Source organism: Tupaia chinensis, unplaced genomic scaffold (assembly GCF_000334495.1).
Source record: "Tupaia chinensis unplaced genomic scaffold, TupChi_1.0 Scaffold145652_1, whole genome shotgun sequence".
NCBI lineage: Eukaryota > Metazoa > Chordata > Mammalia > Scandentia > Tupaiidae > Tupaia > Tupaia belangeri.
In genome coordinates, this window is record NW_006205509.1 from 3,199,800 (window position 1) to 3,227,072 (window position 27,273).

The following is a 27,273-nucleotide window of genomic DNA, read 5'->3' on the forward strand; positions in this document are numbered from 1 at the left end:
TGTTTTTTTTTTTTTTTTTTTTTTAGAGGTTTTTGCTATAGGGCACGTGCGCTCACCAAAGAGACAGAGAAAGACAGACAGAAAGTGAGAAATCACCCCCCAGGGGGAATGGCCATGCCACAATCCCTTCTCCCTCATTCTCCTCTCGGGATCTTGGGCAGGCACACACACGTGCCCGGCGTGAGTTTAAGTCACTGGTCCAAGACTCAAACTGTGGTCTACTATTTGGGAGTTCAGTGACATAAGTCATTATGCTAACTACTGGTCCCTGGAGGTTCTATCTTCTACATCTGAGATTCGATCTTCAGCATGATCTAATCTGCTTTTAATACTTTTAAGGGAGGTTTTGATTTTCTATATTACAGCCTTTATCTCTAACAATTCCATTTCTTTTTTATGACGTGTATCTCTTTTTTTTTTTTTTTTGGAGAGATTTTCACTGTAGGGCGCGTGCGCTTGCCAGACAGACAGAGAGAGACATAGAGACAGAAAGCGAGAAATCACCCCCCAGGGGGGATGGTCACGCCGCAATCCCTTCTCCTCCATTCTCCTCTCGGGATCTTGGGCACGCACGCACATGCGCCCGGCGTGGGTTTTAAGCCACCGGGTCCGGGACACGAACCGCGGTCGACTACGTGGGAGTCCAGCGACATAGCCATTACGCTAACTGCTGGTTCCCATGACGTGTATCTCTTTTTTTCAGACCGTGCAAGAACTTCCTCACCTCCTGGAACTCGGTGTCTCTTTTTTCCTGCATCTTCTGGAGTTTTTTTGTCTCTCTTCTCTGGCATCTCTGTTAGCTTTGTCACTATCATTATTTTAAATTCCTTTTCTGACATTTCCATGAGTTCCCTTGTATTGTCTGTAGAGGATAAGGAGTCATTCTTTTCCCTTACGGGACAGATATTTTCTTGGTTTCTTATATTTCTTGTGCCTCTGTGGTTGGTTCTTGTCATCTGATGTATTGTGCTTTTTCCCTACTTTTTGGAGTTAAATTTGAGCATTCAGAGGCATGCAGGAGGAGGTCACCTGCAGTCTCTAAACAGTACCGTTTTTTCTCCCTTTGTGCAGCAGATTCAATGGAAATTGAGGATTAATCTGACCCTAAAAGTATCCAGCTATTTGGCTGCTGAGCATGTAGACCTGTCTAGAAAATCACTGTGTGAAGGCTGAGCAGAAAAGTAAGAAAGGAAAAAAGAAAAGGAAAAGCATACCAGCAGTTGGCGTAATGGCTATGTCGCTGGACTCCCATCTAATTTGTAAAACGGGGCATTATCTCCAATCTCTTAAAGTTGCTGTGAAAAATTCATTGATTTTATACATGTAATTTCGCAGACTCACAGTAAACATCCAGACAAATGTTTCTGGGTGCTCTGTATCAAGTGTTCGGTAAGTATGGAACTCACAAAAAGTCTTGAGTATAATCAGTAAGTCAAATGTAAGTGACCTCCAGGATCTGTCCGAGTTCATAACTCCTGCGCAGAAGGTACTTCAGGTACTAGTAGCCCGGGACCACGGATAGAGGGGCCGAACCCGCCTACAAAGGGGCCACTAAGAGGTGGAAAAACACCCTCACTGGCGCCCCGCCTCTACCTTGCCCTCCCCCCGGGCTCACGCTTCTCAGGGTCTGACAGACAGTTCATCTCAGCCACTCCAGTCCCGAATTTTGTTAGAACTCCGCCTCTCAGCTGTGATAGGTCGTGGACCTTGGCCAATGGCGACACGCCGCCATAGGAGCAGTAGCCAATCAGTGGTTAGGACTCCGGAAAGGAGCGGGACCAGTAAGGAACGCCTGGCGTGGTCAGAGGCGGGCGAGCGGCGCTGCAGAGCGCGGCGGCTGAGGTAAGATGGCGGCTGTGCTCGCTTTACGCCCTTCTAGTTAGACTGTTGGTTCGTCCTCTGTCAGCTCTTAAGCTGCTGCCTCTTCTCAAGCAGCATCGGAGTTGCCTTCCTTCCTGTAGGCTCCCAGGAGCCCGGTCCTCTGGTGCCCACAGCCTTAGGACAAAATGGCGCTTGCCGGGCCACCGAGGCCGGGCGGGGCCCGCCTTGAGCTCAAGGCGGGCCGGGACAAAGGCGGAATGCGGGGAGACGGGGGCGGGGCGCGGTGCTGCGGCGTGGCCTCTGCGTGGGGCTGGCGCTAGGGCTTGCAGCTGCTACGGTGCGTGTCCTAGAGGTACTTTCCAGGGGGTGGGGGTCGGGTAGGGCCGACCATGCAGCGAGTAGTTAAGGGAAGACACAGCCGCGAATGCCTGGGGGAGACGGGGAGGGCGGCGGGGAGTTAGGGAGCGTATCCCGCGAGGCCGACTTCTGCCTGCTCTTCAGTGCGTCCGGATGTTGTGGAGCAGGAGTTTTCGGGGAGGTAAGGATTTTTTGATTTTTCGTGTGACCCTGCAGGTTTTGGTATGAACAGGATTCGGATTCACGTCTTGCCAACCAATCGGGGGAGGATCACCCCAGTGCCCAGGTCTCAGGAGCTCCTGTCTTGTTCATTCTCTCGTTGCCCACGCTCTCAACCTCGTCTGGAGGGGCAGGAATTTTGTATTAAGCATATCCTTGAAGACAAAAATGCACCCTTCAAGCAGTGTAGTTATATATCGACGAAGAATGGAAAAAGATGTCCCAGTGCTGCCCCAAAACCGGAGAAGAAAGATGGGTATATATGTATATTTTACATTTTTTTGGAAAGAATCATTTTATTTAACTTTATTTAATTTGACCAGAGAGGGAGGGGGGAGAGGGGAGAGAAAGAGAGAGTAAAAGTGAGAAAACAAGTCACCAGGTCTGGAACTCTAACTGCAGTAGGACATGTGGGAGTTAAGCGCCATTAACCACATCTCTTACCGGCTCCTGTATATTGTACTTTTAATTTTGAAGTGAAAGCACTTTGTGAGGTGATTTAGGCATGGGCATAGCTGACAAGTTTTAGGTCATGGGCATGTTCTTGGAAGGTAAAACATTAAAACGGTTAAAACTGGGATGCCTGAGTTGGGCTACTTAGCTCATATCTTTAGATCTATTATGTCAAATGAGGGAATATTTTAAATTATCCATAATGTTGAGGTGCATGTCTCTTTTGGCTGTCTATTAACCTCATTAAATAATACATAAAATCGTGTTAATTCTTCTGGAAGAGGCTTTATAACTTTGTGTATAGGAAGGGATCCATGCAAAAGTGTAATTTGACTGGATGATTTGTATCTATCATTTAGTTTTAAAATTGTTCCCATGAGAACCAGCAGATGGCTTAATGGTTACATTGCTGGACTCCCAGGTGGGCAAGCAGGGTTCAAGTATGGATCCATAGGAGCAGTAGCCAGTCAGTGGGTAGGAGTGCCCCAGAAGTACGTGTGTGCCCAAAATCCTGAGTGCACATGCCCTATAGCAAAAATCTCTCTTGCAAAGAAAAATACCTCCACTTGTTATTAATAATGAGTTGATATTAAAATGTCGAGTTGCCTTCCATAACCAATTTTGAAGAGGAAACTGGATCTCTGATTTGTTATGAAATGATGTCAGCATTTTTATAGTTGGAATGTTTGGTTTGATGGAAAGTGTACTGGATTATGCTACTGGCATTTTCATTTAATAACACCAAATGAGTTGACCTTGTACTGTTAAATTACTCTGACTCATTGGCCAGTTTAGAAATACATGTGATAGTCACTTAAATTTGCTAAAAAATGATACAAAGATTTGTGGTTATGAAAACCATTCAACTCTTACAATAAGGAACCTATATAATATTTTTCTGTCTAGGGTGTCTTTCTGTGCTGAACATGCACGTAGGAATGCCCAGGCACTTCATGCTCAAATGAAGAAGACCAGCCCAGGGCCTATGGGTGAAACACTCTTGTGCCAACTGAGCTCATATGCTAAGACAGACCTGGGGTCGCAGACTCCAGAAAGTAGCCGCAGTGAAGCTAGCAGAATACTGGGTAAGGATCTTTTCTTCTAAAATGATAAAGAAGGTTAAGAAATAGCTTACTTAGGTTTAGCACAGTGCCTTGAATATATTTGGCAATTTTGTTGATTGTGGGAATTTGGGAATTCTGATGAAAATTCTGGGATTGCTGTGTTCATGAGTTCCTTTCATTTTGAAGTGGTGCCTGCCTACATTTATTCTTCTGAGTTGGTGAGTATCAGTATTTCCTTCATCACTGTTTTTTATGCTTAGAAACTTTGCTATATAAAGTAATTTCAGGAAACAATTTTAAGTTGACTTTTTTGTACTTTTGAGAGGGCATGGTTAACTATTTTGCATTGTTAGTAATCTTACCTGGGTTGTATTACTGTTTTTATTTGCCAGTACATTTTTAGTGATTTTTTCTTGTAATTTCAATATTTGGGTTGATATGGTAGGTAATTTAGTTCTGTGTTATGGAGTTACAGAGGTGGGAAGTCTTAATGGCTGCTCTCCCTTCCTTGCCTCAGATGAAGACAGCTGGAGTGATGGGGAACAGGAACCCATTACTGTGGATCAGACATGGCGAGGTGACCCTGACAGTGAAGCTGATAGCATAGACAGTGATCAAGAAGATCCCCTAAAGTAAGTTGTAATTCCACATAAGACTTTTGACTAGTTTATGTAGTTAGTATGTGGAATGTAGTGCTGCATGCTGTTAGTAGATTAACAACCTGGGAGGGTTGGAAACAGTTATTTGTGAACAGTAGTAGCTTCTGAATATTAAGTGTCATGGTTTTTCACTATTTTGCTTAAAGGCATGATTTGATTCTTAATTAAAAGTCTTATAATTTAGAGAATTTTTGGAATAAATTCTCATCCCCCCTGCCCCCTTTCTGATCAGATTAAAATAAATAAGAATTAAGTTGGATAAAGTAATTCTTAAAGATATACACACACACGAGCTAAAAGTAATAGAGTTTGTCAGTTTTATCTAGAGGAAACATACTCAAAGAGGGTGGGTGACCAGCATGTGGCCGTGGTGGTTTAGGTACTGGACATTTCCTCCTGTGGCTGACCATGGTTTGAGTCCTAGACCTGGTGACTTGCTTTCTTACTTTATCGGTGTGTGTGTCTTTCTCTTGTCAAATTGAAGTAAACGAGTGAATAAATAAAATTAAATACATCTTAAACGTACTCAAAGGGGAACAAAATAAAGCCCTGATTTTTTTTTTAATAATTATTTTATTTAACTTTACTTATTTTAATTTGACCAGAGAGAGAGAAAGTGAGAAAGTAAGCTACCAGGTCCAGGACTCAAATCGTGGTCGGCCATGTTGGAGTCCAGCGCCCTTAACCGTCACGCTACCTCTGGCTTCATGCCCAGATGTTCCCTTTTTTTTTGGAGAGGTTTTTGCTATTGGGCGCATGTGCTTGCCAGAAAGACAGAGAGACAGAAAGCGAGAAATCACCTCCCGGGAGATATGGCCACGCCACAATCTCTTCTCCATACTCCTCTCAGGATCTTGGGCCCGCACGCACATGTCCCCAGTGTGATTTTCAAACCACTGGGTCTGAGACTCAAACTCTAGTCAACCATGTGGGAATCCAGCTACCTTAACCACCACACCACCTCCTCCAGGTGTTTTTAACTATTAGATAACTAAATATAAGACTTTTCTTAATTTTCCTAATGACATCCAAAAATATTTGACCCACTAAAAATGTATGCATTTTTTGGATGTAAATAGAATTTTAAACATCTTGTTACAATATTTAATTAATACGGTTATATATTACTACCTTTTTGTATTTAATAATATTAATAATAGCATGTTTGTGTAATAAAATTCTTGTCATAAGAATTCACACTGGGCCATCCCTGTACCTCAGCAGTTAAGTGTTCTGGCATAGCAAGTTTGATCCCACATGGCCTACCATGGTTCAAATCATGGCCCTGGTGGCTTGAAAAACACACCAGGTGTCTGGGTGTGCGTGTTTCAAACCCTGATGAATGGAGAGGAGGAAAAGGATTGCGATGTTATTACACTCAATTGGGGACTGCACACTCTCACAGGCAAGTGCATGTGTCCCTTTGCAATTAAGAAAGCTTTGTATATGATTTATTTTTTTCATTATTGTTACTTTTTAATTTTACCAGAGAGAAACAGAAAGAGGGAAAGTGAGAAAGCAACGTACTTGAACCACTGTCAACCGTGTGGGAGTCCAGCCACCTTCACCACCATGCCACCTGCTGCCCCTTCCCCCCCTTTTTGAGAGATTTTTTGCTATAAGGTGTGTACGTTTGCTGGAGAGACATAGATAGCAAGAAATTTCACCTGGAGGATGGCCTCACTGTAGTCCGTTCTCCTTGGGATATTGGGCATGCATGCATATGTGCTCTATATGACTTTCATGCCACCGGGTCTGGGACTCAGTCTGTTCCTTGGCCATGTGAGAGTCTAACAACGTAGCCATTATGCCATCTGCTGGTTTCTGTTATGATTTCTGTAAGCATCCAAACTTTATTTGGCTAAGCTCATTTCAGATTATGTAATTTTCATCTTTATTTTCAAAATAAATTCCAGAGAATTCTTTAGTAAGCAACACTGCTTAATGGACTATAAGGTGACTTCCTCCTATTTTTTTTTTTTAAAGAAAGATTTTTGCATTAGGGTGCACGTGCTGGCCAGAGAGACCAGAGAGACATATAGTGAGAAATCACCCTCTGGGGGAATGGCTATGCTGCAGTCCCTTCTCTTCCATTCTCCTCTTTGGATTTTGGGCATGCACTCACAGGAGCCTGGTGTGAGGTTTTTTTTTTTTTTTTTTCTTTTTTCCTTTTTTCGCTATAGGCCACGTGTACTCACCTGAAAGACAGAGACAGAGAGATAGAAAACAGGAAATCACCTACTAGGGGAGATAGGTACGCTGCAATCCTTTCTCCTCCATTCTGCTCTCAGGATCTTGGGCACGTACTGATACGTGTCTGGCATAAGTTTTAAGTTGCTGAGTCTGGAACTCCAGCCATGGTCAACTATGAGGGAGTCCAGTGATGTAATCATTATGCCATCTGCTGGTCCTGAGCCTGGTGTGAATTTTAAGCCACCGAGTTCTGTACTCCAACTGTGATCGACTATGGGATGTAACCATTATGCCATTTGCTGGGCTTGTTTTTGCTATAGTGTGCTTGCCTGGGGGTTCAGGGAGATGGGGGTGGGAGGGAGAGGGAGAGGAAAAGTGAGAAATCATTCTTGCCGCAAACCCCTCTTCTCCATTCTCTCAGCAGAGTAAGGACAGTTTTAATATGTGATCTAAATAACTCATTATGATAGTCTGGTGCATCCATCTTTAAGTAAGTGAATCATATTTTGTGTGAATTGTGCATTTATATTTACTGAGGTGTTCAAATGCACCCCCCCAATAATTTCTAATAAATTCTAATTGTGGCTTATCATTTTTAAATTTTAGTCCCTGGACCAATGGTTAAGTTCCCTTCTAACAGGGTGCAGTGAAATTAATTTCATTTGCAGTGAAATAGAATTTGATGTTCAATTAAGGTCTCAGTATTTTAGAGTTGCAGACAAGTTAATGCAGACATAGCCTATTTTCCAAAGATATAATTTAGTCACTTTGTTCAGATGTTATATATTTTTAAAAACTTTTCACATTTTCTCATGGTCTTTTAGAGAGATTTTGTCATTTCTATCATTTAGTTTTATTCATTTAATTTTCTTAATTTCTTCTCACTTATTTTTATTTCAGAATACTCTGTAGTTAAGTACTTTTTTTTTTTAAAAAAAGGATTATTTATTTTATTTATTGTTGTTATTTCAATTTCATCAGAGCAAGACAGAGAGAGAGAGAGTGAGAGAAAGAAAGCGAGAAAGCAAGCTGCCAGGTCCGGGACTCAAACTGTGGTCAGCCATGTGGGAGTCCGGCGCTCTTAACTACCACATCACCTGCCGGCCCCTGTAGTTAAGTACTACTTATATTCAGGTAGTATTGACTTCTATTTATTATTTGTTCCAAAGTGAGACTGTGTAAGCAAAGGTTGAAGGAGTTTAGAGACCAAAGAATGAGGCAGACAGTATAGCTTGTCAGTTAAGTTTGTTAAAGGAAGGAATTTAAGGACCAGAGCAGGAGGTGGCTGCAAGAGGTGTGGGATTCAGCTGTTCTTACAACCACATCCGGTAGCTGGCTCGGTAGTTGTGTGTGTGTGTGTGTGTGTGTGTGTGTGTGTGTGTATTATATATATGTATATTATATGTGTATATATATATATATATGTATATATTCAGCTGTTCTTACAACCACATCTGGTAGCTGGCTCGGTAGTGTGTGTGTGTGTGTGTGTATTATATATAAATATAACACACGTATATATAACACACACACACACACACACACACACACATATTAAATTAAAAGTTGTAATAATTTGGGGGCCAGCAGGTGGCATAGTGCTTAAAGGTGCTGACTCCCACTTGGCCGAACATGGTTTGAGTTCCAGACCTGGTTGCTTGCTCTTTCTTTCTTTTTCTGTGTGTCTCTGGTCAAAATAGAAAAATAGTGATAATAAATAAATAAATCTTTTTTAAAAAGTTGTGATAATTTGATCTTGATTGGTATCTTTATTTTTGAGAGTTTTTTTGCTATAGGGTGCATGTGCTTGCCAGAGAGATAGAAAGCGAGAAATCACCCCCCATGGGGGATGGCCATGCCACAATCCCTTCTCCATTCTCCTCTCGGGATCTTGGACACTCATGCACACATGACCGGCGTGAGTTTAAGCCACAGGGTCCAGAACTCAAACAACGGTCGACTACATGGGAGTTCAGTGACATAGCCATTACTCCATCTGCTGGTCTCGGTATCTTTTTTTCAAGAATTACTTTATTGGGGCCAGCAGGTGGGATGGTGGATAAGAGTGCTGGACTCCCACATAGCTGACTGCGGTTCAGGTCCTGTACCTGGCAGCTTGCCTTCTCACTTTCTCTCTCTCTCACTGTTTCTCTGGTCAAATTTAAATGAATGAATGAATGAATGAATGAATAAAGTTCAATAAAATAATTAAAAAAAAAAGAATTATTTTATTTGACTTGGGGACCAGCAGGTGGTGTGACTAAGGTGCTGGACACTCCCACATGGTTGACCACGGTTCAAGTTCTGCACCTGGTTGCTTGCTTTCTCACTTTTTCTCTGTCTCTCTCTGGACGAATTCAAGTAAATTAATAAATAAATAAAATTAGATAATTCTTGAAAAAAATTATTTTAGTTAACTTTATGTTTTTTAACAAATTTGATAAGAGAGGGACAGAGCAAGAGAGAAAGAGAAAATGAGAAAGTAAGCCACCAAGTCTGGGATTCGAACCGTGGTTGATTGTGTGGGAGTCTAGCACCCTTAACCACCACGGCACCTGCTGGCCCCATATTGATATCTTCTTTAATTAAAACATGTTAAGATACATGTTAGTATATTGAATAATTTTTTGCTATCCTGACTGGTAAGAGATGATTCTATAGTGTAGTATATTCACTAAATGGAATAAGAGTGTAGATTAGTAAATATTAAGAATCATCTGTATTTTCACTTCTTAAACATACTGCAAATAAGAAAACTTTTTTTTTTTTTTGAGAGGTTTTTGCCATAGGGCGTGTGCGCTTGCCAGACAGACAGAGACAGACAGAGAGACAGAAAGTGAGAAATCACTGCCCATGGGGATGGCCATGCTGCAGTCCCTTCTCCATTCTCCTCTCAGGATCTTGGGCACGGGCGCGCCCGGCGGGAGCATTAATTCAACCGGTCCAGGAAGAACCGCCGTCAACTACATGGGAGTCCAGCGACATAGCCATTATGCTAACTGCTGGTTCCCCAAATAGGAAAACATTTTGTACGATCTAACACTAATATCTTTTCTTGGAGATTTTCTTTTTTGTTTGTTTGTGCTAGGTTTTTGCCATAGTACACATGTGCCGAAGAGAGACAGAGGAAAAGTGAGAATCACCCCTCTGGGGGGATAGCCATGCTGTAGTCCCTTCTTCATTCTATTCTTGGAATTTTGGGTATGCATGCACATGGTGTGACTTTCTTTTCTTTTTTGTTTAAAGAATTATTTATTTAATTTTATTCATTCATTCATTTTAATTTGACCAGAGAAAGAGAGAGAGGAAGCGAGAAAGCAAGCCAGCAAAATCAGGACTCGAACCATGGTCGACCATGTGGGAGTGTTCAGAATTTTAATCACCACGCCACCTGCTGGTGACAAATGGTGTGACTTTCAAGCCCCCAAGTCCAGGGCTTGAACTGTGGACCATCACGCCACCTGCTTGCTCATTTTGTATTTTTAATAATAACTTGAATGTTAAAATGAGTCATAAAAACATTCGTGTTTAAAAAGGTAATTGAGCACTGACTACATACCAGAATACAGATTATATCTAACTTTTCTACTCTCTCTCTTTTTTTTTTTTTAATAGACCACAGATTAGTTTATTTTTAACACCCATCATGCCATGAATTCATAGGGAATAGGTTCCAGTAGCTCAGGCTCCTTTCCATTGGTTCTCACAAAGTGTGCTTCTCTGGGTGGAACAGGCTGGTGCTTTAGTTGAACCCAGGTACCTTTCTCTTTGGCTTCTTTCTTTTTCTGGTCATTTTCCGTCACACGTTTTAGGAAGCTATCTCTGCTCTTAGAATGTTTAATATGCTCAATACACACATTGATTCTCTTGGCAATAATCTTGCCCTTAACTTGTTTGTTCACAACAATGCCAACAGCATGCTAGGTAACATTGTAGACTCTTCCAGTTTTGCCATGGTAACATTTGTGGGGCATTCCTTTTTGAACAGTACCCATTCCCTTAATGTCTACAATATCACCTTTCTTGTAGATTCGCATAAATGCCGCCAAAGGAACCACTTCATGTCTTCTAAAAGGCCTAGAGAACATATATTGGGTGCCTCTCCTCTTTTCCTTTGTGTTCGTCATTTTGGTTAATTACTGGAAGATGGCGGTTCCGGCCAAAAGGACTAACCTTTCTACCCTCTTCTACTTTTTTTTTTAAGTAAGATTTTTTGCCATAGGGTGTGTATACTTGCCAGAGAGACACATAGAGAGAAAGGAAAAATGAGAAATCACCTCCTGGTGGGTAGCCACACCACAATTGCCTTCCCACCAGACAGACAGAGAGGGACAGAGATAGAAAGTGAGAAATCATCCCCTAGGGGGGATGGCCACACCACAATCCTTTCTCCTCCATTCTCTCAGGATCTTGGGGATGCACACACACGCGCCTGGCTTGACTTAAGCCACCGGGTCCGGGACTTGAACCACAGTCGACTACGTGGGAGTCCAGCGACATAGCCATTATGCTAACTGCTGGTCCCCACAATTCCCTTTCTTGCATCCTTCTCTTAGGATTTTGGTCACGTATACTCACATACCCAGCGTAACTTTCAGGCTGCTGGGTCCAGGACTTGAACTGTGATTGGCCATGTGGGAGTCCAGCACTTGAACTGCCATGCCACCTGCTGGTCCCACCATCTTCTACTTTTAAGCTTGGATTTTATTATTTCATTATCTTATGTTTTTCTGAATTCTGTGTTTTCCTTCAGACATGCTGGTGTCTATACAGCAGAAGAAGTGGCCCTGATTATGCGTGAGAAGCTAATTCGATTACAGTCTTTGTATATAGATCAGTTTAAACGACTTCAGCATTTGCTCAAGGAGAAGAAGCGTCGGTACCTACATAATCGCAAAGTGGAACACGAAGCTTTAGGCAAGTTTATGTTAGCTCCCACACATTCTTTAAGTTCACATGAGAATTTGGTAGTGGTTAGATTTCTTTTTTTGTTTTTTAGTTTTGCTATAGGGTGTGAGAGAGAGGCAGAGAGAGAGGGGGAAAGTGAGAAATCCCTCCACCCTTGGAGGATGGCCACATCATAATCCCTTTTCCTCTTGGGATTTTGGGTATGCATGCATAGGTGCCTAGCATATTTTTCAAGCAGCTGGGTCCAGGACTTGAACCATGCGGTTGGCTATGTGGTTATGTGAGACCTAGCTGTCTCCATGCCACCTGTTGCCCTTCTTTTTTTCTTTTTCTTTCTTTCTTTTTTTTTTTTTTTTTTAAGAGATTTTTGCTATAGGGTGTGTACACTTACCTGAGAGACAGACAGAAAATCAGCCCCAGGGAGATGGTTATGCTGCAGTTCCTTCTCTTCCACTCTCCTTTTGGGATCTTGGGTATGCATGCACACACGCCTGGCATGAATTTTAAGTCTCCACATCTGAACTTGAAGTGCAGTCGACAACGTGGGAGTCTAGCAACGTAACCATTATACCATGTGCTACCCTACCCTTATTTCCATCTTAATACCGTAATGTATTACTTACGAAATGGCCTATCTTATGGTTAAAGATTTCCCTGTTTACTTCTTACTAATTTGGAGAAAGATCCTTGATGGGTTCCTTGGCAGGTAACACTTTTTTTTGAAAAATTTCTGTAATTTTATTTATTATTGTTTAATTTGCTATAGGGCATGTACACTTACCTAAGAGACATACAGAGAGGGAAAGTGAGAAAGCAAGCCACCGGGTTCTGGACTCAAACCACAGCCAGCCATGTGGTAGTTCAGTGCCTTAAATACTATACAACCTGCTGGCCCTGGCAAAAAAACTTTTAAAAAAAAGAATGATTTTATTTAAGTTTATTTATTTTAATTTGACCAGAGAGGGACAGAGTGAGTGGGAATAGGGGGTGAGAAGGCAAGCTACCAGGTCTGGGATTCAAACTGTGGATGGCCACTTGGGAGTCCAGCACCCTTAATACCTACACCATCTGCCAGCCCCAGCAAATAACATTTTGATTCTTATGACTCTACAGGTAGTAGTCTGCTGACTGGCCCAGAGGGACTTTTGGCTAAAGAACGAGAAAATTTAAAGCGATTGAAATGTCTCCGACGATATCGCCAGCGCTATGGAGTAGAAGCCTTATTACACAGACAGCTGAAGGAACGCAGAATGCTGGCCACAGATGGTGCTGCCCAACAGGTAATTTGTGTTTATAATTTCTAAGGTGTACATATTGGCTTACTAAGAGTAGTTGTGAAAATGCTATATATAGTCCTGGCCTTAAGATCTGACTTCTTGGACTTGGGTTGAAGTGAAAGCACTAGCACTGACCTGGAAGTCAGGTCACATGCATCCTAATCTCAGTTCCCTAGTGACCAGCCCTGTGCTTTCGCAGAGAGCTGAACTCTCTGGCCTCTATATTCTCATCTGCAAATGGAGGACTTAGATTTCCAAGTTCTTTGGTTTAGATATTCTTCAGTTCACAAATAGGGACACATTCTGCCTAAGTTACTTGGAAACTGCTTTAAAAAGTTAGAAGCGGGGCTGGCAGGTGGAGTGGTGGTTAAGGGTGGTGGACTCCCACATGGCCAATTGCCGTTCGAGTCTCAAATGTGGCAACTTGCTTTTTCACTTTCTCTCGCTTTTTCCCTTTCTGGTCAAATTAAAATAAGTAAACAGTTAAATAAAATAATTCTTTTAAAAAAACAGTTAGAAGCGAAGGGCCACTTGGTAATGTGGTGGTTATGACTGATGGATCCTATATGGCTGACTGTGCAGTTTGAATCCTGAACCCAGATGCTTGAAAAACGTGTACATGCATGCCCAAAATCTAGAAAGGAGGGAGAAGTGGAGAAAAAGGGATTGTGGCATGATCGTCCCTCCCAGGGGGTTGCTTCCTCACTTTATTTCACTTCCTTTTGTTTCACTTGTGGGTACAGAAGCCCCTTGGCGAATTAAAAAAAAAATAGGGCATAGTAATAGAATAGGACCAATTGATATTAGAGTAAAAAGAGTTAAGTAATCATTCTTTTAAAAAAATTTTTTTTTAGTTTTGCTGTAGGGTACTTGCACTCACCTGAAAGAGAGACACAGAAGAGATAGAGAACATGAGAAAGCACACCCCAGGGGGAAGATCATGTGATAATTCCTTCTCCATTCTTTTCACAGGATTTTGGGCATGCAAGGACACATGCCTGGCATGGCATGTTTTTCAGGCTGCCCAGTCTGGGACTCAAACTGTGAAATCAACTATGTGGAATCCAGCCACTCTTAGCCTCTGTGTCACCTGCTGACCCTAAGTGATCATTCTTAATTTTTTTTTTTTTAAAGAATTATTCTATTTAACTTTATTTATTTATTTTAATTTGACCTGAGAGGGACAGAGAGAGAGAGAGTGAGAAAGTGAGCTGCCAGGTCTGAGGCTCCAACTGTGGTTGGCCATGTGAGAGTCCAGCGCCCTTAACTATCACGCTACCTGACAGTCCCCTAAATGATCATTCTTAAATTTGTTTTTCAAATGTTTGTTCTCTACTTCAATAAGACTGATTTCATTTTTATCCATTGCATTTGTTGAGGCTCCACATAAGGTAACAATAAAAAAAAAAAGGTCTGAAAGATAAATGATGAAAACCAGTAGGCTATATGGCACTTAAAAAACCAGTGGGCTGTGGGCCTGGCAGGTGGTGTGGTGGTTAAGAACACTGGACAATCAATATTTTTTTTTGGGGGGGGGGAGAGGTTTTTGTTTAGGGCGCATGTGCTTGCCAGAGAGACCGAGACAGAGAAACAGAAAGCGAAAAATCCCCCCCCTTAGGGGGGGATGACCACACTGCAATCCCTTCTCCATTCTCCTCTTGGGATCTTAGGTATGCGCACACATTCGCCTGGCGCAAGTTTAAGCCACCGGGTCCCGGACCCAAACCGCGGTTGACTACATGGGAGTTCAGTGACATAGTCATTTTGCTGTTCCCAATAAAATAATAATTTTTTTTTTTTTTTTTGGAGAGGTTTTCAGTATAGGGCGCGTGCACTTGCCAGACAGACAGAGAGAGACATAGACACAGAAAATGACAAATCACCCCCCAGGAGGGATGGTCCCCCCGCAGTCCCTTCTCCTCCATTCTCCTCTTGGGCTCTTGGGCACGCATGCACACATGCCCGGCGTGAGTTTTAAGCCACCGGGTCTGGGACGCGAACCATGGTCAACTACGTGGGAGTCCAGCGACATAGCCATTACGCTAACTGCTGGTTCCCACCGATAAAATAATTCTTAAGAAAAAAAAAAGGGCAGAAAAAAACCTGTAGGCTTTATGGCACTTTTATAGGGGAGAGATGTATTTGGGGTTAAAGTTGCCTTGTTATTTTTACATGAAGTTGTATGTTTTTATTTTTGCATAATATTGGTGAAGCACTTTGTTACTGGATTTTCTTGCCTTATTAAGGATGTCCTTTTCCTGCATAAGTGTTGTCATAATTGGTTGATGGTCCTCTTACGGGTTTGTTTTTATCTGTTTCCTCTGTTTTAGGCCCATACCACGCGTTCCAGTCAGAGGTGCTTGGCCTTTGTGGATGATGTTCGTTGTTCCAATCAGTCTCTTCCAATGACCAGACACTGTCTTACCCGTATCTTTTTACACTGCCTGTTAGAGCTCTTACTTGCTGACTAGATAGGGCTAGTGATAATTTCTGCTAGTTTGCATATTGTTTTCCTTTGGCCCTAAATCAAGGCCAGCAGTTTGCTGAAGCTGTTGGTTTCAAGCAGGAGCCTAAAGAAAAGTCTTCTTATGGTCTGTTGGTCATTTCAGAGCTATGGAAATGTAATGACCAATTCATTAGGAAGAAACATCTAAATTACTTGGTCATAGAGGGGGCTAATACTTTATAATTATAGTACTAGGATTCCAAAATATCCATAAAATATTTATGTGGTGGTTAAGGTGCTGGATTCACACATGGTCAACATGGTTCAAGTCCTGGACCTGGTGGCTTGAAAATCATGCTGGGTGTGTGTGAGTGTGTACATACCCAAATCCCAGGAGGAGAATGGGAGGGAAGGGATTGCAGCATTGCTGTCCCTCCTGGGGGGTGATTTCTTAGTCCCTCCTGTCTCCTCCCTGATTTTTAACATGTTTGTTGGACGTACAGTACTGTCAAATCTAATTACTTACTCGTTCACTCAAAAAAATACACTTTTGGTTTTCTGTTCCAAAGCATCGTTAACTAACTTCTAGTATTATTTTATATAAGGGCCCTAACTTAAACATTTTAAACTTTATCCAGATTAGATATTTACTGTTTTCAAAAAAGGGTTGCCTTTTTCCCTCTTTAGAATGAATTTGCCTTTGAAAGATCATTATTTCTGTTGATTCTGCTGTAGAGCTACATTTGCACTTGAGCTGTAAAACTTTTTGTGTTTATTGATTTGTGAAAGTGCATCTATTTTATGGACAATGAAACAATTTTCATAGTAAAAAGCACTTATTAAACACAATGATCTTCATATGAAAGGCATACATTTTGCTGAATCTCTTCGCGTGGCAAGAAATGCCAAATATTTTAAAACTAAAATATTTTCTTTAATGAGAAAGAAGTTGATTTTATATTTAACAACTTACTAATTATTATTATTTTTTTAATAATTATTTTATTTAGCTTTATTATTATCATTATTATTTTCCAGTTTGATCTGAGAGAGACAGAGAGAGAGGGAGTGAGAAAGCAAGCCACCAGGTCCGAGACTTGAACCGTGGTCGGTCATGTGGGAGTCCAGCGCCTTTAAACACCATGCCACTTGTTGGCCCCAACTTACCAATTATTATAACAAATGTCTGATAAATAATTACTGTCCAGGACCAGCAGGTGGTTTGTTGGTTAAGATGCTGGAGTCACACATGGTTGATATGGTTCAAGTCCTGGACCCGGTGGCTTAAAACTCATGCTGGGTGTGTGTGTGTGTGTGTGTGTGCGCACGTGCGCGCGTATATACGCAGAATCCCAGGAAGAGAATGGGAGGGAAGGGATTGCAGCATGGCTTTACCTCCTGAGGGGTGATTTCTCACTCCCTCCTGTCTCTGTCTCTCTGGCAAGTACACATGCCTTATGGCAAAAACCTTAAAAAAAAATTAGTCGATCTATATATAAAATGCTAATGCAAGCCAATTAAAATCTAAAGATAAATACTTACAATTGTCAAAGGCTATGGATAGATTTAAAAGATAGAAATGGCTGATGGTTGAAAAATATCTTCACTGTAGGGACCAGCAGTTAGTGTAATGGCTATGTCGCTGGACTCCCATGAAATCACTGTAGATAAATGAAGTAGAAATATAAGGAAAATGAAATATTACCGATTTACTTGTACTTATTTTTAAAATTTAAGATTGTTTTCATGAAAATTTCAGAAGGTGGAGATATAAATTGATAAAATACTTGGAAAGGAATTTGAAAATACTATTCTTTGATATAATTATTTCACCTCTAGGAATTTATTTTAAGGAGATAAATGCAGACAAATATTTTTTCATAAAATACTTCAACCAGTGTTTCTAAAATTTTAAGAGATGGGGAATAGGAAAATAAATCATGGTACAACATAATTTGGACTATTTTCAGGCATTGAACATTATTTTTAACAAAACTTGTGATTGATAGGAAATGATAGTGGCAAAATTAGGATCTGAAATTCTGTAGAGTATGTTTTAACTGCATGAAGCCACATAATGGGAGGGAATGTCACGTAAGAATGTGATTATTTTTGTATGGTGAAGTTATGATTGTTCTTTTTTCACTCTGTAGTTTTTGTTTTAGGCGAGCTTAAATTAATAAGCCAGTTTACAGATATTAAAGACTGTTTTAGATATTTCTTATACTGCTGTACTCATAGTTTATTAGCATATAAATATTTTAAAAGTAAAGTTCAAAAAAATGAAATTATTTGAAAAGAGAAGGGAAGTTTTTTTTTTTTTTTTTTTTTTCCTTATATGCTCTTCTCCTTTGTACTCCATAGTTGCCTAAGTCACTTACCCTTCCTTAAGTCCTTACCCCAGAGAAAGATGCGACTGCCATGGTGACCCGTTAACTCTTTACTCTGGTCTAATGGACACAGCCCTGGACTGAAAGTGAAGGACCCAGACTCTAGTTGTAGGTCAACCATTCCCTTTTGTCTCTGTTGTCCCCATCTGAAACAAAAGTTGTGGGGAGGAGGATGGAGGAAGTGTTCTTTAGGATATTGTGGTATTAAATAAATAAGAGACTTTGTACAAGTCCTTGGAATTCCATGAAAAAAGTTCTGGTCAAAACATTTGTTTATACTTAATCTGTTCCTAGAGTAGTGGCTCTCAACTGGGGGCCATTTTGTCCTCCATTTGACAGTTTGTGGGGAGATTTTTGGTTGTCATAACTCAGTGTAGGGTGCTAGTGATAGCTACCAAATAGAGTCCATGGATATTGCTAAACATTCTATGTCCGACAGAATTTACCTGGCTCACGGTATCAGTAGTACCATGGTTGTAAACCCCCGGTTTAGAGTTTAGGTATTTCTAAATATGAACGGAAAGAAATAGTTTTTTGGGGACCAGTCAGTGGCATGGTGGTTAAGGCAGCTGGATCCCACACGACCAACTGCATAACTTGGGTCTCAAGACCTGGGAGTGAAAAACTGCATGGGTGTCCAAAATCTTGAAAGGAGAAATGGAGGAGAAGGGATTGTGGCATGACCATTCCCCACGAGGATACTTTCTTCTCTCTCTGAGTCCATGCCCTCTGGAAAAATTTTTAAAAATTATAATAAAATAATATTAAAAGGTTCAGTTGGTTTAAAAATTGTAATGCACAGTAGATTTGTAAATTTTTAAAAATTAAGATTTGAGGTTAAAAAATTATTCCAGAGACCAGCAGGTGATGTAGCAGTTACATTACTGGACTCCCACATAGCTGACCAGTGTTTGAGTTCCGGACCTAGAAGCTTCAAAATCATGCTGGGTGCATTTGTGTGTGTGCCCAAGATTCTGGGAGGAAAAAGAAGGTGAAGAGATAGTGGTATGGCCATTACACCCCACTCCTCTGCCCCCCATGATTTCTCACTTTCCCTCTCACTGTATATCTTTTGGGGGCTGCATGTGCCCTAAGGCAAAAATACCTCCTTCAAAAAAATTACTCCAATTCTATAATCCTGATACTTCATAGAAAATTGTGTTTTCTGGTTAAAAATAAACTGAAGATTAAAATAACTTTTTGTTTACTAATCTAGGGAAATAATCATGTAGTTTAATTCAAAATAATATTTGAATAAAATTCATTTTGTAGTATAACTTGAAATTTATTTTATCTAATCATTTTTATTTCGATTCATCCTACAGAATTTTGCCACCTCGGAAATAGTACCCTTTTCTTTCTAATGGAAATTGTTATAGAGCTCTTGGAGTGTTCTGGAGTACTACTTTTTCATGGGTCCTCATTAGCAAAATTACCTTTTTTTCCTTATAGATGTAACAGGACTCCCCTGTACTACTACTTACCCTAAAAGAATAGTAACTTATTTTAATTTTCTGTCAGGATATATATACGTAGTGACCGTTACTAATTAGAGCTCTTGTTTTTCTTAATCCTGTGATGCTAGAGATGAATTTATCATGTAGTTATCTTTGGAAACGAGGTATAAGAACGGTTTGCTAATGTTGCCAGTGCACGTAACAACAGAAACCTAGATCGTCTCTCTTGACTTTTGTGAATGATTGGTAGGGGCTTCTGTAAGCTATTTGCATTTGCCTTGACATATTTTTTTCTTAATTGGTTTATGTCCCTAGAAGTTTTCTTGCTACTTGCTTAGCACTATCATAAGGGACAACAGGATTAGTGATTCTATTTTAAATTAGCAGAATCTTGAGGAAGTGATTGGGAATTAGTTTTAAATTGTTAGAGCTAGAATTAGATACTAGTAATTAATGTTTATTTTGAGAAGTAATTTTATTGATAGCTGCATTTGATTTTCTGTATCAAACGTAGTTGTAATTATTTTGTGTAGTCTAGACATTGAGTTTTAGATGGCAATCCGCTCTTGTATCTTGTACTTCCATAGATCCCATTTTATTTCCCTTGACCATTTTTCTACAGATATTTGTCAGGATACGAATCAGGTTCTCTTCAAATGCTGTCAGGGATCTGAAGAGGTACCCTGCAACAAGCCCGTTCCTGTAAGCCTCTCTGAGGATCCCTGCTGCCCACTGCATTTCCAGTTGCCTCCTCAGATGTATAAGCCTGAGCAGGTACTGTCTGTGCCAGACGATCTGGAAGCCGGCCCCATGGATCTGTACTTGAGTGCTGCTGAGCTTCAGCCCACTGAGAGTTTACCTCTGGAGTTCAGTGATGTAAGTTAGAGAAGCTCTGCTCTGATTGGTCCTTGAGACAAGGCCTTATTTATTAATGGTGAGAGTAGATTAGTCTTCCTGATAATTAAATTTTTAAATTGATATATGTATGGTATTTGTATGTTAGCATATTCATTTAGAGACCTTTTTACAGGTTTTTTTCCCCCCACACATCTTTAGCTATAATTAATACATGATAAATTTCATTCTTGAAAGCACTGGTACCAGCAGTTGGTGTAATGGCTATGTCGCTGGACTCCCATGTAGTTGACCGTGGTTCGAGTCCCGGACGCAGTGGCTTAAACTCATGCTAGGCGTGTGCGTGCATGCATGCATGTGTGTGTATGCCTGCCCAAGATCCCGAGAAGAGAATGGAAGAGAAGGGATTGCAGTGTGGCCATTCCTTCCGGGGGTGATTTCTTGCTTTCTGTCTCTCATGTCTTTCTGGGGAGCACATGCACCCTATAGCAAACATCTCTCCAAAAAAAAAAAAAGTACTGTATATGGTCCAGTGATTTTCAGTGTATTTACAGAGTTGTGTAGCCATCAACACTTTCTTAATTTTAGAAAGATTTCATCAACTGGAAAAAATAAACCTGATACCAATTAGCAGTCACTTCTTATTCTCATAGAACCTGGTAACTGATAACCTACTGTCTGTCTGTAAGTTTGCCTTTTTTTTTTTTCCACTTAAATTAATCATATATGTGGCTTTTTGTGTTTGACTTCTCTCACTCAGTAATGTTTTCAAGGTTTGCTCATATAATAACATGTTTTAATACTTCATTTCATCTTGTAGCATTTTTTTGTATGGATATACCACATTTTTTTTTTTTTTTTCTTCAGTTAACTTACTCTGAATGAGGGGATGAATGAACACCACCTACAGGGTCTTGATGCTGCATTCCATCCTAAGCTCGCCCTGTATTATGGGCACACACGTGCCTGGAGTACTCAGGGCAGTCTCTGGATGTGAACTTGGGATCTTGCCATGTTGGTCAGCTTTGTGGGGTGTCATGTTTTTACTGCCGGGAGACTGTCAGGCCCTCTTAGTTTGTTGTAGTACACGTGTGTTCATGAGAAAGAGAAGGTTGATAAACCACCCCCTGGGGGGCATGTCCATGCTACAACTCCTTTTCCATTCTTCTCTTGGGATTTTGGGCATGCATGCATGCGTGTGCACCCGCTCTCAGATCTGGGATCCAATCTGCTCAGTCAGTCATGTGGGATCCAGCCGTGTTAACCACCATGTCACCAGCTGACCTGCCACATGTCTTTAATCCATTAAGTGGTAGACATTTGAGTTGTTTCCATTCTTTGGCCAGTAAGGAATATGCTGTTAGAGACATTTGTGTAGAAGTTTTTGGGTTGACATATTTTTCAGTTCTCTCATTCTTTTATGTATGCTGAGGAGAGGACTTTATTTTTAGTTTTTTGCCTTAGGGTGTGTGCACTTGCTGGAGACAGAGAAAATGAGAAATTGCCCTGTAGGGGGATGACCATGCCACAGTCCCATCTCTGTTCTCTCGGGATTTTGGGCACACATGCACATGTGCCTGGCTTGAGATTGGACTTGAGCCGTGCTCGGCCTGGTAAGAGTCAGTGTCTTAACTATCATGTGACCTGGTGACTTATTTTTAAACCACTAATTTCCTTTAGACAAAACAAAATTATTCTCTCACTTGTCCATATTGACACTTTAAAACCACTTAAGTTTAAAACTGTGGCGTGGCCATACTACCCTGCCCCTACCCTGGTCTCTCTCTGGTGAGCATATGCACCCTATAGGAAAAACTTAAAAAAAAAAAAAAAAAAAAGGGTCCTCTAGGAAATTACTAAACTTGGCTTTGGCTACTGTTTTGATTTTCTTGATGTTACAGATTCTGTTGTGAACTGACTAGAAAAACATTGAACTCACGATACTTATTTTTTAGTCATCTAAGTATATGCACTTTTGTACATTTTTCCACTGTTCCTCAGCTGGACTCAGCCTCATAAATGAGATTTTGATCTCATTTGTTTCCCTAATTATCAGACTTCTGTTTGACTTTAGAACATATTTGGAGTTCAATCTCTGTTTTGGTGCTTTTGCTTAATCTATAATTTTTTGGATAAAAGTTTTCCTTTTTCTGAAGTTAGGTGTCCTAAGTATAATAAAGGTATTTTGTATATAATCATAATTTTTTTTTTCTTTTTTTTTGTTTTTTGTCATGGGGTACTTATGCTTGCTGGAGAGACAGAGAGAGGGAAAGTGAGAAATCCCCCCCCCCCAGCGGGAATGACTATGCCATAGTTAGTTCCTTCCCCTCCATTCTCCTCTCAGGATTTTGGGTATGCATGCACACATACCTGATGTGAGTTTCAAGCCTCAAGGTCCTGGACTCGAACTGTGGTCGACCACGTGAAAAGTCCAGTGCTTTAACCACCTGCTGATCCCTGGTCAGTTTTTTTTTTAAATTTATTTATTTGATTTTATGTATTAACATTTTTGAATTTGATCAGAGAGAGAGAGGAAAGGTGAGAAAGCAAGCCACCAAGTCTGTGACTCGAACCACAGCTGGCCATGTGGGAGTCCGACACCTTAACCATCATGCCACCTGCTGGCCCAAATCATAACATATTTAAGGTAATCGATCTAAATGGAAAAATTTAATACAGATTACAAGATTATTTACCAAGTTAGAAATAAGGTTTAATGGTCTCAGTGCTTTCTTACTGTGAAAGATATACCAGAACAGAGTAATTACTTTCTTTTTAAAAAATTATCTGTAATTTTATCATATTTCAATGTTTCTTATTTTAAATAATTTTCTTAAAGGTTAATTTATTCCATGAGAGAGAGAGGCATGGAAAGTACTTACCAGAGCAGGATCCTCACTCACATCATGGTCCAGCCCAGTCTTAGCAATGTAATATTATGGTCTCAAACACACCTAGTGTGCTGAGAGAGGTCTTAGGACATGAACCAGGAACTTTTCCCATGTCCGTCCAGCTGTATCACTACTGTACCTGGCTCAGGACAGAGTAATTTCTGGGGAGGGGGGAAGGTGGAATAAAGAATAAACTAGGGGAGGGGCCGGCAGGTGGCTTGGTAGTTAGGGACTCTGGACTCCCACATGGCCAGCCATGGTTTGAGTCCTGGACCTGGCAGCTTGCTTTCTCACTTTCTCTCTCTCTCTCTCTGCCCCTCTCTGGTCAAATTTAAATAAGTAAGTAAGTAAATAAATAAATAAATAAAGTTAAATAATTTTTTTTTTATCAGGAGAGGTGTTTGCTCTAGGGCACATGCACTCGCTAGAAAGACAAAGAGACAGAAAGCAAGAAACTACACACCGGGGGGATGGCCATGCCTCAATCCCTTCTCCATTCTCCTCTTGGAATCTTGGGTATGTATGCACACGTGCCTGGCGTGAGTTTAAGCCACTGGGTCTACGACTCGAGCCATGGTCACTCGAGCCATGGTCAACTGCTGGTTCCAATAAAATAATTTGTAAAAACAAAAAGGAGTAAACCCAGGGGAGCTAGCAGGTGGTATGGTGGTTAAGGTGCTTGACTTACATGACTAACCATGGTTCTAGTCCTGGACTCAGTGGCTTGAAAATCATGCTGGGTGTGTGTGTGTCCTTGTCCATGTCTGTGTTCATGTCCCAAATCCCAGCAGGAAAATGGAGGAGAAGGGAATGTGGTGTGGTTATTCACCCAAGAGATTATTTCTCACATTCCCTCTCCCTGTCTTACTCTGTCTTTGGCAAGCTCACATGTACTGTGGGGAAAACCTAAATAAAAGTAAGTAAATAACCTGGGGCCAGCTCTGTGGCCTGGTGGTTAAGGCAGCTGGATCCTATATGATTGACCCCATAATTCAAGCACTAGACCCAGTGGCTTGAGAAACATACTGGGCACTTGTGTGTGCACGCCCCAAATCCTAACAGAATGGAGAAATGGAGAAGGGATCGTGGTGTGACCATTGCCCATATGGAAATGTCTGCTGCTTCTCCCTCTGTTTCTCTTTGGTGAGCTCATGGACTCTCTGGCAAAAATTTATGAATAAATAAAAGAATAAACTGATTACAGGCAGCCCTGTGGCCTGGTGGTTAAGGGAGCTGAATCCGTCATGGCCAAGTCCAGTTGGAATACTGGCCTAAGTGGTTTGAAAAACATGGCTGAGGAGGGCGGCAGGTGACAGCATGGTTAAGGTGGCTGGACTCCCCACATGGATGACTATGGTTCAAGTCTTGGACCTGGCAGTTTGCTCTCTCACTTTCCTTCTCTTCCTCTTCCTCTTCTGTGGTCAACTACAATAAGATAAAATTAAAAAATGACAATGAATACAATTAAATAAAATAATTTAAGAAAAAACATGCTGAGTATGTGTGAACTGACTAGGACAAATACTTGGGTTCCTCAAGTATTTGTTTTTATAACTTTGTAAGCATACCTACCATTTTATTGTTTTCAACTGTTCCTCAGTTGGTTGTAGCCTCAAAACTCATCGTTTTCTCTCTTTTCTAATTGCCAGAGAATGCCCATGCTTACCAAAGAGGGAAAGGGAGAAAGCATCCTCCAGCGGGGAGTAGTCATGCTGTGATTTCCATCTCCATCTCCATTCTGTTAGGATTTCTGACGTATACCCTTGTTTCTCAAGCCACCAGTGCTGAGAATCAGACTTTGCAGTTGACCTTGTGGGATCCAGCTCTCTTAACCACTAGACCATGGGATTACCACCCTTGCATTTCCCTTACTCTGCCTCTGGAGAGCATATGCAGCAACAAGAGAATACACTGATTCCAATTTTTTCCTCACATTGTCTCCATTTTTAAAATTGAGTGTGGGGGGGCTGGCAGGTGGCATGGTGGTTAAGGCACTGGACACTACCTCATGGCTGACCATGATTTGAGTCCCAGACCTGGTGGCTTGCTTTCTTATTTTCCCTCTCTCTCTCTCTGGTTAAATTAAAATAAATAATTTTAAAAAACTGATTATGGGGGGACTAGCAGTTAGCATAATGGCTATGTCACTGAACTCCCATGTAGTCAACCGTGGTTTGAGTCCTGGACCCGGTGGCTTAAACCCACACTGGGTGCGTGTGTATGTGTATGTGTGCGCATGTGCCCAAGATCCCAAGAGGAGAATGGTGGAGGAGGGATTGCCCCACAAGGAGAATGGAGGAGAAGGGATTGCGGCATGGCCATCCCCCCTGGGGGGTGATTTCTTGCTTTCTGTCTGTCTCTCTGTCTTTCTGGTGAACACACAAAAACCTGTCCACAAAAATGACGATGGGGCCAGCAGGTGATATGACGGCTAAGGTGTTGGGACTCCCACATTGCTGACCATGGTTCAAGTCCTGGACCCAGTGTCTTGAATATCATGTTGGGCATGTGGGCGCTAGCCCAAAATCTTGGGAGGAGAATGGAAGATAAGGGATTGTAGCATGGTCATCCCCTCTGGTGACGGGGTGGGTGGGTGATTTCTCACTTTCCCTCTCACTGTCTCTGAGCGTGTGTACCCTAAGGCAAAAATTTACTAAAAAAATTGATTATATACATTGTATAAGCTTACTTCACTTAAAAAAATCTACCTTAAAATCTGTAATTTTTTAAACAAAAATCTAGGTTATGTGTTCTTGACAGACAAGAAATGAGAAAGCACTCAGGGAGATGGTCATGCTGCAATCCTTTCTTTCTCTCAGAATTCTGGGCATATACAGACATACTCCTGACATGTTTCCTAAGCTGCCAGGTTCAGTACTCAAACTGCCCACTTGGCCATGTGGGATCCAGCCACCTTAATCCCCATGCCACTGGCTGGCCCCACTCTTAAAAGTTTTTCAGTCTGCTGGGTCCAGGACTTGAACATTCAGCCATGTGGGATCCAGCTGCCTTAACTACCACACTGCCTGGCTAGTCTAATTACCCTTTTTTGTTAGAGATTTTTTTGCTATAATACACGTGCACTCACCAGAGAGAGAAAGCAAGATATCATGCCCATCCTCCCACTCCTCGGGGCTGGGGAATGACCACACTGCAATCCCTTCTCCATTCTCTCAGGATTTGGGGCATGCACGTTCATGTGCCCAGCGTGTTTCAAGCCATTGGGTCTGGGGCTCAAACTGCAGTCGACTATGTGGGAGTCTAGTGACATAACCTTTAGCCATCTGCTGGTCTCATAATTTTCCCTTTTTTTTTTTTTTTTTTTTGTTTGTTTAAGATTTATATGTGGGACCAGCAGGTGGCGTGGTGGTTAAGACTCTGGATACTCCCATATGGCCGACCAGGGTTCAAGTCCTGAATCTGGTGGCTTGCTTTCTCACTTCCTCTCTCTCAGTCTCACTCTCTGTCTCTCTCTGGTCAAACTAAAAAAATAATAATAAATGAATGAATAAATAAAATAAAATAAATAATTATTTTAAAAAAGATTTATTTGTTTAATTTTATTTATTGTTATTTAGTTTGATAAGAGAGAGAAAGGGAAAGTGAAAAAGCAAGCCACCAGGTCTAGGACTTGAACCACTGTCAGCCATATGGAAGACTAGCATTTTAACCACCATACTGTCTGCCAACCCTATAATAATTTTTCTTTTAAAAGAACTATTTATTAATTATTATTATTTTTTTTTCACATGCATTTTGCCAGAGAAAGAGCAAGAAAACAAACTGCCAGGTCTGGGACTCAAACTGTTGTTGGCCTTGTGTGAATTTCAGGGCCTTAACCACCATGCCACCCACCAGCCCCAGCCAGCCCTTATAATTTTTAAGGAATTTTCCCCATAGATTCATAGGACTGTGAAAGCCAGAAAGGGGCCTTAGAATTAAAAACAAAATTTTTTGAGAGAGAATTTTTTCGCTATAGGACGCATGTGCTCACTGGAGAGACAGAGAGAGATAGAAAACTAGAAATTCCTGCACCTCCTTCCGCCCATCCCCCTGGGGATGGCCATACCACAATCCCTTCTCCATTCTCTTGGGTTTTAGGGCACGCATGCACATACACCTCAACATTCCTGGACTTAAACTGCAGTTGACTACTTGGAAGTCCTGTGATGTAACCATTATGCCATCTGCTGATCCCAGGGCCTTAGAAATTTTGTACTTCAGGGGCCGGCAGGTGACGTGGTTTAAGGGCGCTGGACTCCCTCGTGGCCAACTGTGATTCA

The 27,273-nt window shown here is 41.3% G+C and overlaps 1 protein-coding gene and 1 non-coding gene across 7 annotated transcripts in view; both read left to right on the forward strand.

Moving 5' to 3' along the window:
- Positions 1–1,781: 1,781 nt before the first annotated feature.
- Positions 1,782–27,273, forward strand: part of KANSL2 (KAT8 regulatory NSL complex subunit 2) — a 33,806-nt gene continuing 8,314 nt past the window's right edge. For 3 of the 6 annotated variants that reach the window (XR_001369726.2, XM_006168226.3, XM_006168225.3), the window contains exons 1-8: positions 1,782–1,842; positions 2,395–2,653; positions 3,757–3,935; positions 4,432–4,546; positions 11,520–11,683; positions 12,788–12,954; positions 15,282–15,378; positions 19,867–20,120. Coding sequence is in view for 5 of the 6 variants with exons in the window: in XM_006168226.3 (XP_006168288.1) it covers positions 2,403–2,653; positions 3,757–3,935; positions 4,432–4,546; positions 11,520–11,683; positions 12,788–12,954; positions 15,282–15,378; positions 19,867–20,120 (1,227 nt within the window). In the remaining variant the exon portion in view is untranslated. Of the gene's footprint in view, positions 1,843–2,394; positions 2,654–3,756; positions 3,936–4,431; positions 4,547–11,519; positions 11,684–12,787; positions 12,955–15,281; positions 15,379–19,866; positions 20,121–27,273 lie in introns of those variants that run through there. The other 3 variants (XM_014584092.2, XM_014584093.2, XM_014584094.2) reach the window with 3 other exon arrangements.
- LOC114006099 (small nucleolar RNA SNORA2/SNORA34 family) lies at positions 15,467–15,603 on the forward strand. The gene has a single exon (XR_003547861.1). It is a non-coding gene; the product is annotated as a small nucleolar RNA SNORA2/SNORA34 family (small nucleolar RNA).